A 15,104-nucleotide genomic window follows, 5' to 3' on the forward strand; every position below is an offset into this window, starting at 1 on the left:
GGTTACATGGTCTCAGTGCTTGCAAATGCTCCTCAGCATTCTTCCCCTGAGGCCATTCCAGCAGCCCTCCAGGTGACTCTGCTCCCACACTGTTGTCAGCCAGAGTAAGCTCAGCTCACTGCCCTTTCAGGCCGGTTTGTAGCCGCACCTTTAGAGTGTATTTTTAAACACAGCTGGTGACCGAGCAGCCCCAGTCAGCAGCAGTGAGAATGCAAAGCTGGTGTAGATGCCCTCGTGCTCAGCACTGCCATGCAGGGATGCTCATGCAGCACTGGTCCTGCTGCTTGTGTGCAGGCATGTTCACCGTGGGTCACTGTGCCCTGAGAAGGAAGGAAGGGCCAATTTCTCTTTCCTTGTTGCTAATTATGCAATTTGTGAGCTTGGTGCCCCCTCATGTTAATAAGGCCATGGTGCTTAGCTGGTGGGAGAACTCGAGGTGGGAGTACTCTGGGTGGGAAAACCTCTGGGTAGGAGAACTTCAGGCATCCCCAGCCATAAGCATGTACCATGAGAGCTCATTGCCCCATAGGTGTTTGGAGACACCACAGATAGCCCTGCTGTCACCAGGGAGGATAGCCAGGACACACCTGCTCCAGTGTAGGAAAATCCCCAGCACTACTTCCCATAAACCACCCCTTCCCTTCCCACCCAGCAAGTGAAGGCTGTCACTGCTGGTTCCTCCTGCTTTCATTATACGTGGGGAGGCTGCCAGAACAATGGCTCAGACCTGTCCAGGTTCCAGTTGAGGCAGCTCTGGCTGACACCTGGGACTCCAGGCAGTCCCTCAGGATGTTCTGAGCTTCTGGAAGCTGAGGGCCAGCACTCAGCTCAGACACGGGCATCTGCCTGTCCTGTTCTGGCTACTCTGACCTCCAGGGAAAGGGTTGCTGCTCATGGGGGCCTGGCACAGGGAAATAGCTCCTCACCAGAAGGGCTCTTTGGGAGGGAGGTGATTCCCCATGTCAGCAGCCCAGCGACACCTCATGCAGGTCTCAGTATGGAAAGTTAATGGCCATTTGCTGTAATTCAAGCTTTCCTTGAGCTCAGCTGTAGCCACCAGGTAACAATACCAGCCTGTCAGTCACCAGTCTTTAATTAACTAAATGGTCAAAAGCTGTAGAGCTCTTAGGCAGACATGTCTCAGTGACAAAGTGATAATCTGGCTCACCAACCTGCATGGCTGCTGAGCTGGGAGTGCATCCCAGGAGAGTCCTGCTGCATCCTCAGCCTGGTCCTGGGTTAACTGGGGCATTGCTGGGTTTGTGTGCCACATGGCAGAGTGGCACACAACTGGGCCCAGTTTGTGCCTCTGCCATCCCAGACAGTGCCTTTGCTTCTGCAGTGAAGGCAAAGCTTCCTTTGCTTCCCAGCTTGGGTGCCTCGGGACTCGGACTGAAACTGTGCACATCTTCTGCAAAGTCTTGGCAACCACACCAGCAAAATCCACCCAGACACAGGCATCAGCCGAAGGGTGGCTGCTTTCCTGCCTAAGAGCAGTTCTTAGGATTTTGTTCTTTCCAGGACCCTGTGCCCAGGGCCTGGCTGCCCCAGCCCCTGCTGCTCTTGCTCAGCAGCGCGGCAGAGCCCTCTGCACACGTGTGCAGTCCTGGAGGGTGTCACACAGTGCTGACACATCTCAGGCCCCAGCTGACAAAGGGACGCCTGTGGCAGGATGGGGGTTGTGTAGAATCTCTTCTAAGAGCTGTCAGTTACCTTAGGAGCCGAGGAGAAGGCAGAGCTGTGAGCCTGGAGGTCAATCTCTAGTACTCTTTGCACAAGAAAATCAAATTGCTTATGTGCTCTGTCAGGGAGCTGTCACTGACCATCATTTAGGAGCAAAATTTTAAATCATAAATACGTTGTCCCCACTTTCACCCACAGCAGTTCATTGTATTTTTGAAAGTGATTAAAAATAAGCTGAGGTGCTTCAGGTCAATTGAATTTTAGTAGTGAATTTATCCTCTGATATAAGTTCTTGCCCATATATTTATTAGGTGAAATAAATATTTTGAGATTGGTATTTTAAAATAACTTTGTCCTTGCTCACTTTTACATCCCCTTTCAAGCTCTTTCCTGTAGAAAATAAGAATCAGTACGTCCAAAGTGAAATGGCACATTCCCAATTCCTTTTTTCACCCTTCTCCAGGGCATCAATATTCACTTAGCCAAGAAGATGATCGAGGACAGGAGTAGAGATTATATGAACGCACGACGTGTGGCAAAGGTACAACCTTCTGTTGGCTTTTCTTTCTTCTATTTAATTCTAAAAACCAGCACTAAACCTGGTTCTTACTTCAAATAAAAGTGTGTCAGACTAATAAGGTTGGTATGCTAAAATATTTCCATTTGTTTTAGAAAGCATAACCTAAAGTAAGTGTTCAATGCGTTTAAATCTGTTCTTCAAAGCATTGCTTCTGTTCCAGGAATACGAGACAGTGATGAAGGGCCTGGACCGCAACGCTCCCTCCGTGCCCCCACAAAACACCCCCCAAGAGGCCCAGCAGGTGGACATGTGGAAAAAGTACATCCAGTGGGAAAAGAGCAACCCCCTACGAACAGAAGATCAAACTCTCATAACAAAAAGAGGTAATTGGCTGTCGTGCTAGGGCTTAGAGGATTGTGTTTCTCGGCTCCAGCGTAATGACGTGATTTGGTGTTCGGGGATCGTGCTGGAAGATGATTGAGTTTCTTGAATTGTGTGTGTGGTTTTTTGTAAAAAAACAATCAAGATTTCGCTAAAGCCAAGCTGAAAATAATAAATAGATTTTGGGAGACAGTGCTAGAGTTGTGTGCCACTGAACCTCCAGTGCAGGTCAGGAAACAGTAGATTGCAGCCTGGTTTTGTTGCTGATTTTGAGTGAGCTGTGCTTGTTCCTCCGGACAAGGCAGGTTTTAGCTGCTGGTTACAGTTCATGAAGTTCCTGGCAATATAAAAGAACTGCAGCAGTGATCATTGTATGTAAAGCCAATTAGTGTTGATGTTGTCTGAGTTATTTGATGAATTTTGTGTTCCATGCTTGGGTTGTACACTGGTGGTACCATTTCCAAGGAGTGTTTCTTGCATGTTTTGCCCACAGTGATGTTTGCCTATGAGCAGTGTCTCCTGGTGCTGGGCCATCACCCAGACATCTGGTATGAAGCAGCTCAGTACCTCGAGCAGTCCAGCAAGCTGCTGGCTGAGAAAGGGGTAAGCAGCTTGCCACTGGCTTTCTCTTTTTTCCTTGCTTTGACATGATGAACTGTTAGTTTTTCCTCAGAAGGAGGGGGGTGTGAAAAATAGTTGTGACATGTTCACGATTTTCAAATGGAGAAAATAAAAATTTTAAGAAATAAAAATGTCTGCATTTTAGATAAGAATTGTGAAAAAATGTTTCAATCTTGGCCAGTTTTAGGCTCGGGGGATTTTTTGGGCCTGATTTTGTGATTCCTTAAGTACTGGGAGATGATTATCTCTTTGTTGGAGCACTGAATGGAAGTTTACTGGGCCTTGTCACACACAGAAGATAATCCATAAATTGGCCTTCATTGTCACATATGCTGAACAATTATATTATTATACTTATTTTATAACAGGACATGAACAATGCTAAACTTTTCAGTGATGAGGCTGCTAATATTTATGAAAGAGCGATCAGCACTTTATTAAAGAAGAATATGCTTCTTTATTTTGCATATGCAGATTATGAAGAGGTAAGCAAAAACAACGATGTACTGATGTTAAAATCCAAATAAATCTCCCATTAATAATGTCATTTATTTGAAACATACTGAGTACACAAAATTCTGTAGAATTAATTTACTGATTCTTCTAGCCTTTTCCTCATTCAGTGTTTCTGAGATGGAGCTGACAAAACAGAGAGGAAAAGCCCATAGTATGAGCTACAAAAGTCTTGAAAATCTACTGTCTTTCCATTTCAATATTGTCTATATTTCTGAAAGTATCATAAGGGTGAAAATGCTTACAAATTTCATCAGCTTATTCACTTTTAAAACGGTCATAAAAGGGCACCTTTCCTGTCTGATTCTTGGGGCATTGATGTTTGTGTTGGCTGTGACAGAAGATGGGAGCCACCTTTGCTGCAGCCCTCTGGAGAAATCTCTTTCCCCAGGCCACCACCTGGCTGTGCAGCCTCCACACAGAGCAGTGCCCCAGTGGTGTTTATTCCAGCAGGAATAAAGGCTGTTTCCCACTGCTCAGATGAGGACTGTGGAGTCCTCTGCAGGGTATAGTTTACCCACTCATTTTATCATGAAAGAATCTTTGCAGGAAGAGCTTCAGGACAGCAGGGGGGGAAAAGGCCTTTGCCTTTGAAAGAAAAATCCTTCCTTGGTTTTCAGTGCAGCCTCCTGTATGCTGTGTCCTGGATTTTTCCCTGCACAATACAGCCTGGAGGGCTGCAGCTGGCAGGGAACAGAAGGGACTATTGGAAATGTGTAGGTTGGAGAGTTAAGAAGGTGGTTTTCCTACCTATCTGCACATTACTTTTAGACAGAGGTAAAGGATACAGTCTTTTTATGTCAAGCACCTCCAATGGCAGTTCTGCTGCAGTATTACTACATTAGAAAAAGACTTTAGAGACTCCTGAAAAGCATGTAGGTAACCATCAGTGGGAAATTCATATGGGAAGGAAAAAAATGTCTGCACAAGACAGAAAATGTGTCTAAGTAAAGGGACTGACATACACAGTGTTCAGCCAGGGAAAAACAGGAACAGGAAAATTCTAGTTTTGTCTTCAGCTTGAGTTTTTTGTTCTGGGAGATGATCTGGAAGGGAGTTACTGAGCAGTCTGTGTTTGCTTCCCCTCAGAGCCGGATGAAGTATGAGAAGGTGCACAGCATCTACAACCGGCTCCTGGCCATCGAGGACATCGATCCCACGCTGGTAAGATCATCCTTAGTGTCTCCACTTCCCTGTGGAGTGTCACCCAGTGCATGCACAGAATGGGGAAGGACTTACAGGAGTTCCTTGGGGCACAGGGATGGTGGAGCAGGTGGAGTCCTGAGATGGCAGAATTACAGTCTTTAATCCATTGAAATGCGCTGCCATGTGCACTTTCCTCCTCTGCCTCTTTTACACAGTCTTTTACAACAGGTAATGAAGATAAAAGATAAAAATATTACATAACCATCCTGTGGCCATGTAGTTTGCAAATAAATCTGTAATGCACCATGTAGGTATCAGAGTGTTGCTGTACCTCTGCTGAAGTGACACAGTAAACGCTGTCCATGTGCCAGCTGTGGTAATGCTGTCCAAGGGGTGTCAGAAGTAACCTGCCCTCAAAAAGATACTTAACTTATTATAAACATACAGAACAAAGCATGAGGAGGCAAAAGAAGGTGCGAAGTCTAACACTAAACAACAGGTCAGTGTCAGAGGAGAGGTATCCATTTACTGACACTTGCCATTCTTTAGAGACATGTCCTAATGCTTCCCAAAGGCACCTTTTGTGGGAAACCGTGTACCAGTTCCTCCTGCTTGAGGAGTGCTGCTATTTGTGATCTAATGCAGAGTGAAGGAAAGTTGAATCCCAAAGAAGTGCAAATCACAGATTGGCTGCTGAATTAAGTAGCACATTCATTATTTCCTTGATCAGGTATAAATACTTGCAGGCAGGATGATTTGTGTCTTGGATTGTATAATGTTCAGTAAAATGCTTCATCAGGCCTTTTGGCTGTTCCTTGGCTTTATGGGTGTCTGAACTTTATTGGAAAGTTACCATTTTTACTACAAGCCTTAAGTTCGCTGAAAGCACCAGCTTATGTAAATTACATTCATCTCCTTACCTCCCTTTCCTTGAAAAATCTGTGTATCAACTACTGTCTTTTCATGAGATCAGTCTTAGGTGTATTCCATTTTTTTATTAAAAAAAAAAGTCTATTAAAAGGTTTGCCTCGGTATTTAAGGCAGAACAACACAGAGGCACAAGACAGCCTTGTTTCTATTACAATTCATTTGCTATGTTCAATGAGTCAAGATTATTTCAGACCTAGTAAAAAACTTAATGATATCCTGGTATTCTTTGTTAGCACTGATGCTATTTAAATATTAATGTGCACCTTAGGTTTATATCCAGTACATGAAATTTGCAAGGCGAGCAGAAGGCATTAAATCCGGAAGGACGATATTTAAGAAAGCGAGAGAGGATGCCCGGACCCGCCACCATGTCTATGTTACTGCAGCTTTAATGGAGTATTATTGTAGTAAGGTAATCACAGGTGCTCACCCTGATCCTAAAAAAGCGTCAGGAGGGGGCACAGCTCACTGAAGCTAATCACTTTTTTTTTTCCCCCCAATGTTTGCAGGATAAGTCTGTGGCCTTTAAGATTTTTGAGCTAGGGCTGAAAAAATATGGGGACATTCCAGAATATGTACTGGCATATATCGACTACCTTTCCCACCTTAATGGTAAGCTTTAAGCTTTGAGAGGTCTAATGAAGCATTACTCTGTGAGTTCAGGTCGAGGCCAAGTTCTTGGTAGTTAAATTCTTCTTGAAGAGCAATGAAACCTCTTCATGAAGCTCAGTAGTTAATCTGAACACAAAACCTGCTGGTTTGTCCATACTGAAGCTCCAGAAAGTACAGTGACCTTAAATCTTGATTCTGTCGAAGGGAGGAAAGTGAACTTTCCAAATTGTAATTCACTGGCAGTGCAGGAGTTCTGCAGCATCTGCTGTGAACAGTGGGAAGTTCACTGAGGCATCTGAATCGTGAGGAAAAAGATCTAAAGGAGTTTACAGTCAGCATGAGAGGAGTGAGGGACTAGCTGGTCCTGACTAAAATGAATTTAAACTCGTTCTCCCCAAGTAGATGAGATGAGCAGGATACAAAATCAATACTGGGCATATCAGTCATGCCTGGAAGGTGCTGGGGAGCTGCAATGGAAATGGAAAGAGCGGGGCACAGGCACTGGGGCACAGGGGCTGGGGACATCTGGGCAGGAGATGGTGGTGGAAGGGCTCTGGGTGGGATTCCCTGAGGCAGGGGCTGAATGGCCACCTTAAAAAGGAAACCCAGGCTGCTGTGTGGATTCTGCAGCACCAGGCACCATTCATCTCCTGTCAGACTACAGTACCTGGGTTTTTCAGGCACTGGGAATTTAAAGATTTTTGAGGGTTTTTTTTTCCTGTGAGCTGTAAATTGTGAGATTTTATCCAAGTTAAAGTATATTTAATTTTGCACTAAGTTATTGTGGGTCTACATGAATATTAACAGTATCTTTCTGTAAGTTACCATGAGAAAAATTAATCTTAAAACTCACTAGTTTATTGCTCTATTTTAATAACCCAGCAGAACTCCTGAAATCCAGGAGAACTGATCTCTGAACTGTAAGGGTAAGAGGTGGTGCCATTCTCAGGGCAGGAGTTAGCAGTTTAAGGAACAAACCCACCAACCTCTCCATCCCCCCAGCTGGCAACGCGCAAAGACTGACTGCTTGCTGGGATCCAGGTCTAATAATTTTGGGAGAACTTCTGAGGACTATACAAGCATATTAAGATTGCCCTGATTTAAAAGGAAATAATGAGTCAAAAGGCCAAATTTAAATTTATCAACATATGCTATTGAGATAATTAAAGAAAATTGATAAAACCCCCAGAAATCCTGAAGAAATGCCAAGCAATAGCTGTGCTGTTATAAAAGAACCTGTATTAGGATCAGTTTGTCACTATCAATAGAAACAGACTTCCAAAGAACAAATTCACATTGGAATTTAACATCAGTAAAGTTTTATGTGGGCACTCAGATCTCTTTTTATACTTACTGAAATTCAAATCCATGAAAGTCAGCCTTATGCTTAATTCAATGTACACATCTCTTTGAATGGACATCTTTTAACCTGTCTTTAATATATTTTACTCAGTGTGATTTTTTTTCCTTTCTATTTTTAAAGAGGACAACAATACAAGAGTTTTGTTTGAACGTGTTTTAACTTCAGGGAGCCTTCCACCTGAGAAATCTGGGTACGTCCACAAAAGCAGTTTCACTGCACTGGAAAAGACACATAACCCCTTTCAACCATAAATACCCCAAAGAAATTAGAAACATGAACAGCAGGACAAAACTAGGTACAGATGTTCCTTCCCCTCTTCATGCTGTCCAAAATAGCACCAACTGTGACAGATTTGGGAAAGTCCCCATCCCACTTCCAGTGAAATTCATTAATTTATTGACTTTTAAAACCTCATTGGTGCAGGATTGCTGAGGATAGAGTGCAAAATCCTCCTGTACTGTAAGGATTCAGTGATCTGAGCTGAGAAGGTGAGGCAGGAATTTGTTGAGGAGGGTGCTGAGCATCTCCCAGCCATGAAAATAAAATAGGGAAAGAACCAGAAAGGACTTGGATTAACTGCTCACTGCCATATTTTCATTACTACTTTTTAAGTTTCTTTCTCAAAAAAATGCTCACAAAAGCCTTGCCATATCTGAGGGTTCACTTCACCATCATTATTCTGGTAGACAAAAGCATCAAAACTAAGGAATCAAATATGACACTGCTGTGCACATTCATTCTGCACTTTAGTTCTGATCTTTTGTGAGAAATACTTTTATGCCCAATTTAAAAGTGAGAAAATACAAGAACTTAAAAGCTGAACCTTCTTTAAAGGCGAACTCCAAAGTTAAAATGAAAGTTGAATCAAGTCCAGAAATATGATCAGATGTTGCTTAAGCTATAGATGAGATTTTTCCATGGAGAAATCAGCAGTAACTATATATAATTTTGGGCTGTATAAAATTCTGAAGTGCTGCCTGTTGTGTTCTTGCCAGTGTATGCTGGTCTGTGCAGAGGAGCTGGATGGTAGTGCATGGTAAAATGCATCCTTCCCATATCAGCACCAGAGTGAAGCTCTGTGTACAGGATGAGCAGAGTATTTGATAAAAGCTCACCTCAAATGCTGAAGTCCTTGGCTTACAGAAATCCTTTCCTTTCTTAACGAATTCCTTTGCAATCCACCAGACTGAAAGCTCCTACAGAAATATAGAAGGCACCAGGAGGATAATGCCCATTTTATATGCATCTAAAGTAAATAACAGAAATGGCCATGCAAGCCCAGATGGCCTCCTTTGGGTCTGTCCTCTTGCATGTTTTTAATTGGGTTGTGCTCAGTAATCCTTCCTCCTTCAGTAACTCTCAGTGTCCCTGTTCTGTTCCAGGGAAATCTGGGCTCGGTTTTTAGCCTTTGAGAGTAACATTGGGGATCTGGCCAGCATCCTGAAAGTGGAAAAACGGAGGTTTACAGCATTCAAAGAGGAGTATGAGGGCAAAGAAACAGCTCTGCTGGTGGACAGGTACAAGTTCATGGATCTCTACCCTTGCTCTGCCAGCGAGCTGAAGGCCCTTGGTTATAAGGTAAGTGGTAAGAACACTTCAGTTCACTGTTGTGCTTTTCAGTCCTAGGAATCTGGAGCAATTCCTTGTTTAGGACTTGCCTTACAGTCCTTGCTCTTGCTAGAAAAGCAGGTAAAACAGGCCTTCTCCTCCTCCTGGTCTCGTGTGGCAGCAAAGTGCCAGGGGCCAAGGGCAGAAGGGAGCAAGGACCATCAGTAACAACTCCAACTTTGGGTATTCCTGGGTACCTCTCCTCTTCCGGGGAAAGGTCAATGTGTTAATGCCATCACCATGCAGCTACAGGCCTCCCCACTGAGCTCCTTCAAAAACCAGAATTCTTTGGGAAATTTGTGGGATCGGGTCATCTGTATGAAATATGGCTGGCTGTCCTTCTGCTCTGAGGTGGCAAAGCTCCCCTGACTTCGCTGGGAACCACATCAAAATCCCAATGTTTGCTGTGAATGGCTGAGGAAAGCTCTTGACAGGGATCAGTGGCTGCCTCTTCTTTCAGTTCTTAGGGCTAAAGTGCTTTGGTGCTGCCATGTGGAGTTTAAAGTCTAGGCCAGACCCCTGTTTTGTTTCTAATCACATGCATTTTTATTATTTCTGTCATTTAACACTTTGGGGAACCATTAGGACAGAACAGGATGTTGGTTTACGTTTTTGTAAGGCTGCCAGAGAAGCAGAAACAGCTGATTGCCATTTGCATGGACAGGAAGAGAGCCCTCAATGATCTATGCTGATCTATGCCTCTAAAACAGTGCCTCAGCTTCCACTTCTTACACAGAAAAATAGATTATGAAAAACACAGATGCCATCAAAGTTAACAAAGGAGCTGAATTGTTGGCCATCACAGAGGTGTAAAGCAATCTGATAGGTGGAAATCAGATTTCCATTGAGCCACTGAATACTTTTCTTTGAATGCAGTGGGGGCAGAGTTATTTTGAAGTTAGATGTGAGTTTACAAGCAAGTACATTTTGCTAAGTGCATGCAGGGCAGTGTGTACCTAAGATGGTGCAGCCCTGGGGCTGATTCCTGCTGCTTGGAACATGCCAAAACATAATCCTGTTTGAACTGATGCTTTGCATGCCTGCTGACTGCCTTATGCTTTACTTGTTTTCCAGCTAAAGCAATCTAGGGAATGAAATGAGGGAGAAGTGATAGTTGTGAAGGCCTAGTGGTCTGCACCTGTTCACCTAAATCCTCAGCCTAAAAAAGGAGCCACTCGAAAATGACAAACACGGTCCCATTCAGTAACAAGTGTTTCCATTCCCAGCTGGGACGCTGCAGGATTAAAATGTTTAATGAAACCATGCAAGTTTTGCCCAGATGGTCTTGTAAGAGGACATCTGAAATGATAATGAAGACAAAGTGAAAAAAGCGACTGGTGCAGAGTGAGGTTTTGTTCTGTAATTGAAGCAAGCAATGTGATCCTGCCAAGTTCAGCGCTCTCTAATTGGCTTTCACAGGATGTCTCCCGTGCCAAGCTAGCAGCAATAATTCCAGACCCTGTGGTTGCACCTTCCATCGTGCCTGTCCTCAAGGATGAAGTCGACAGGAAACCTGAATATCCCAAACCAGACACTCAGCAGATGATTCCATTTCAGCCAAGGCACTTAGCACGTAAGTCAGGCGTTGGGAAGTGGCTGTTTCACCTGTGGCGAGTTAGGAGCCCGCGTGTTCAGCCAGCCTAATCAGAGGCTTTCCTGCTCCTCACTCATGGAAACCTGTACTTAACTCTTAGGCTGTCATTTCACTGGGTTGCTAAAGGCGTGTGTGTTTTAATTAAAGCCAAGGTCACATGGAAGTAAGTACAAGGAGTTTGGGCTCTGGTAAATGGTAATAAGCTGTTACACGCACTGCTCACAGAGCAGATTGCTGCCTGAACAACATGGAATTAGTAGAGGCAAAGGGGATGGTACTAATTACTTGTATCAAATAACAATGCAGTGCAAAAGCAGCTCTGGCCCAGCTGTCTTGCACTGGCTTCACCCAGCTTTTCTCCCCACAGCTCCAGGTTTACATCCTGTCCCGGGCGGGGTATTTCCTGTTCCACCAGCAGCTGTAGTTCTCATGAAGCTCCTGCCACCTCCTATTTGTTTTCAGGTTTGTTTTAAAGAACTCTGAACATTTCAGAAAGCTGTGGAAGACATTCTGTCATGACAGACCCACAGTGTGTATCACTGTATTGAGAATAACCTTCTAAACTTATTTTTTTCTTTTGGTACCAAATCAGGGTCCCTTTGTCCAAGTGGATGAGCTCATGGAGATATTCAGAAGATGCAAACTGCCAGACAGTAAGTTACTTGTCCTCTCTGGAGGCTGTGCTAGAGCCGTGTAAGACTTGGGTTTACATATGGATATTGCTGTCTAAAACCCAGACTCATTTACAGATTGTAATTAGTGTTTAAGAGCAGAGGAGGTTGAGCTGGAGTCTGCATAGAGATGTTTGCACATTTACCTGGAGGGAGGTAACAAAAAGTCAAAAGACTGCAAATCACTGGCTGCTCTTTTAATACGTTGGTGGTATCAATTGAAAGAAAGAAATGAAGATTTTGAGAATACCCTTCAAAGGCAGCATTTCCAGCAGCATTGCAGCTGTAACATGAAATTACAAATTTGCAGCACGGTGAGGGCATTGATGGGGATAACTCTGAACACATTGTTGCAGTGCCTGGGCACAGCTGCTTTCTGAGCTCCTGCAAAGAGGGGAAGGAGAATTCTGCAATAGAGGAACAGCACAGATCCTACAGCAGATGATGATATGCTGTTCTTTGCCCCCCTTGTTAGTTTAAGCAAAAAAATGATCATAGGGAAAGAAATGTAGGATTTCATTTTTTGAGTGAACCTAAAATATCTATTTAAATTATACAGGGTATTTTTGAGGCTTGCTCTGTTGAGAAGCAGAAACTGACTTGCTCTGCAGCCTTTCTGGGGAATCATGAACTAGTTACCCTGATTCCCAAAAGGCCTTCCTGTTTTACTGAAGCTCACAAATGACCTCAATTCCTGTGTAAAGGGAGGGCTCAGCTGGAGCAGCAGCATTTCCTTTATAATTGGTGTTCACCACAGCTCGGAGTTTCACACAGCTGAGGCCTAATATTTGTAGACCAGGGCAGGAGAAGTGTCTGGTGTTGCAGAAGTGTCCCCGAGGTGCTGCTGGTGTCCCTGCTGGGTGCTGATTGCTGCTCAGGGGTGGGAGCTGCACGCTCTGAGTGGCTCTGTGTCTCTTTCTGAAGCTGTTGATGAAGCCGTGCGGATAATCACGGGGGGCCTGCCTGAAATAGCAGTGGAAGGCAACGGACCTGTGGAAAACAACACCATTCTCAACAAGACTCTGAAGAGATCACATGAGGATTCCGATGACGATGAGGAGAAAGGATCTGTAGTTCCCCCTGTACATGACATTTACAGAGCACGACAGCAAAAGAGAATCCGGTGAAACAAGTTTGGAGTTCTGCTGTGGCAGACAAAGACTTGCATTGAATCAGTCTCTTAAAAGTCAAGCATTTAAAAGGGACAGCTGCAAACAAAAAACTCCTTGAAAATGGTTTTGTTACTGTGGTGCCTCTTCTCCCATATGGTTCTTGATCTGAAAACAGCCCGAACAACCTTAGAATGTGCTCTGAACAAAACTCGGTTTTCAAAACCAAAAGTGCAAAATGTCAAAACTGTATTTTGTTCTTTGAGGGTGTACACATCTACCACTTGAACTCTTGTGGGTTTTCAACAGTTTTATTTTAAAAACTGGATGGCTTATACTTGTGAAGCATTTTTAATTCACATTTTCTGGAAAACAGTTGTCCTCAGTTTGTTCATGTAGTGTCCTGCCTTATTGTTCGTTTTTATTTATGGCAGAATGTAAGGAATCTGTTTTGTAGTTGAAAATTAAAAAAACAACAACAAAAACATTCCTTTAAAATAAAAGGATATCCATAACATCATGCCTCATTCTGGTTTTATTCAAACACAAGAAGGTACTTCTTAAATATTATTCAGCCACTTCAAAAGCAATGCTAATTATACCGTCACAGGAAATTGATCAGAGCATACATATTAGAATGAGCTTGGTTTCCATTTTCTAGAGGATACAGCACACTTTGGCTTGTAATTCCAGGACTATCTGAAGACAGCATCCATGAGACTAACTCAGTTCAGTGTGGGTAGTCAGGAGCACTGGCTCACACAGCCTGGTCCTGGATACCTGCACTGGTCTTCCAGGTAATGTACAGAGCTAAATGTTAATAATCAGCTACATCGTTGCACTTGTTATCTTCAAACAAGCTAAAAAAAACAGTGTGAGCTTTCCAAGCAGTTTCTATGCGTACTTCAGCTTTTAACGTGGAATTGGCTGTTTGGAATTGCACTCTGATAAGATCCCAAGAACCCCCTGTAGTACAGGACAATCAGAGCCTGGGGCAAATGAGACATTCCCAGCCCAGCACAGCTGCCTCAGCCAGGGCTCCTCTCTGCCAGGGCAAGGGGTGAAGCAGCACCTGCACACAGAGATGGGCTGGCCTTAGCCATCCTGGAATGTCCTTGCTTTGCCACTCAATTGCATCTCCCTACTTCTTATAGAGAGGATGTAGAGAAACTGTTTGTCAAACACTCTCACTTTTAACTCGTTAAACAGAACAACCTGGGAGAGTCATTGCCATGCTATGTGGGCACTTTTTGCACTCCCTTTAGATCTTTCCTGTTGAAAGAGCCCCAGCACCTGTGCCAGCAGCGTTTGTTCTATGTGGGCCCTGGAGGTGAGCGTGGAGCCACAGGTGAGTACTGCACTCTGTTCCCTACCTCGAGGAGTTTTCTGCTACATGAGGGCTTAGGAGCAAAGCCTTCCTGTGAGGAGAGACAGGATTCCCTGTGAGGACCCTGCGAGCAATACAAGCACCGGTGGCTGCTGCCATGTCAGGAGCAGCCCTCACGGGCCCTGAACCCTGAATGCCAGCCCTGGGAGCAGCCCTCTCCTCAATTGGGATTTTATCCACTGCTGAAGCAGTGCCCTTCACTCTGCCATCAGTCACACACCTTCAAGGGCTTTCCCTGGTACCTGTCTCACCATGACATTCCTCCCCCTGTACCTCACCCAGCTGGGTGTAGTCAGTGCAATTGTCTCTGAAGGCAGCTCCTAGGCTGTACTGAAAGGTAAAAGAGCAGCAGCAATTTCTAATTGTGCAGCTCTCATTTAACAGAAGGTAGCTCATTCAGCACAGGCTGAGGGAGTTTTGCACTGCAGAGCTTTAGGCTGGGTCGTGAGGCACAGCCTGCTCTAACAGCAAAGCCCAGCAAGCTGAGGCAGCAGCCTTGAAGACCTCTGCAGAATCTCTTGCTGATACAAACAATGAAACAGACCCTACTCAGAACCCTTTTTCTCTGCCTAACCAACCTCATTTTTGAGTTCTCAAAGAAGGATTCAAAGACATTCATTTTGCTGGCTGAGTACATATGGCCAAGAGAAAAATCACTTGTCTGAGCTGATGAACTCTCACAGGGTTTTGCTGGGTTTTTCCCTTGGGGAAGGGGTTTGTAATGAATGAGAAGATTTGGTTTAGAGTTGCATAGGCTAATATAGAAAAAAGGTATTATTTCTTCCACCCCCCTTCAATCACAAAGTTAGTGCAGCTTTATCCCCACTGACATTCAAAGGAAACTGGAAAGGGAAGCATCAACAGTGGATCATAGTCAAGCGCTTCTAAAAGTTCTGTTGCTTTGGCTGATTCCTAAATTAACCTGCCTGTTGGCAATACAAGGGCCCCTTTATTTATTTATTTCAC

General features: G+C 44.2%; 1 protein-coding gene across 1 annotated transcript in view; it reads left to right on the plus strand.

The window, feature by feature from the left end:
• CSTF3 (cleavage stimulation factor subunit 3) overlaps positions 1-13,266 on the plus strand; it is a 47,653-nt gene extending 34,387 nt beyond the window's left edge. The window contains exons 9-21 of the mRNA XM_063397938.1: positions 2,147-2,224; positions 2,424-2,586; positions 3,078-3,187; positions 3,574-3,690; positions 4,808-4,882; positions 6,063-6,206; positions 6,304-6,406; positions 7,890-7,959; positions 9,152-9,347; positions 10,797-10,950; positions 11,339-11,433; positions 11,564-11,624; positions 12,567-13,266. Coding sequence (XP_063254008.1) covers positions 2,147-2,224; positions 2,424-2,586; positions 3,078-3,187; positions 3,574-3,690; positions 4,808-4,882; positions 6,063-6,206; positions 6,304-6,406; positions 7,890-7,959; positions 9,152-9,347; positions 10,797-10,950; positions 11,339-11,433; positions 11,564-11,624; positions 12,567-12,769 — 1,569 coding nt within the window. The 3' untranslated portion in view covers positions 12,770-13,266. The remainder of the gene's footprint in view (positions 1-2,146; positions 2,225-2,423; positions 2,587-3,077; positions 3,188-3,573; positions 3,691-4,807; positions 4,883-6,062; positions 6,207-6,303; positions 6,407-7,889; positions 7,960-9,151; positions 9,348-10,796; positions 10,951-11,338; positions 11,434-11,563; positions 11,625-12,566) is intronic.
• The last annotated feature ends 1,838 nt before the right edge of the window (positions 13,267-15,104 follow it).

Source organism: Prinia subflava, chromosome 5 (assembly GCF_021018805.1).
Source record: "Prinia subflava isolate CZ2003 ecotype Zambia chromosome 5, Cam_Psub_1.2, whole genome shotgun sequence".
Classification (NCBI taxonomy): Eukaryota; Metazoa; Chordata; class Aves; order Passeriformes; family Cisticolidae; genus Prinia; species Prinia subflava.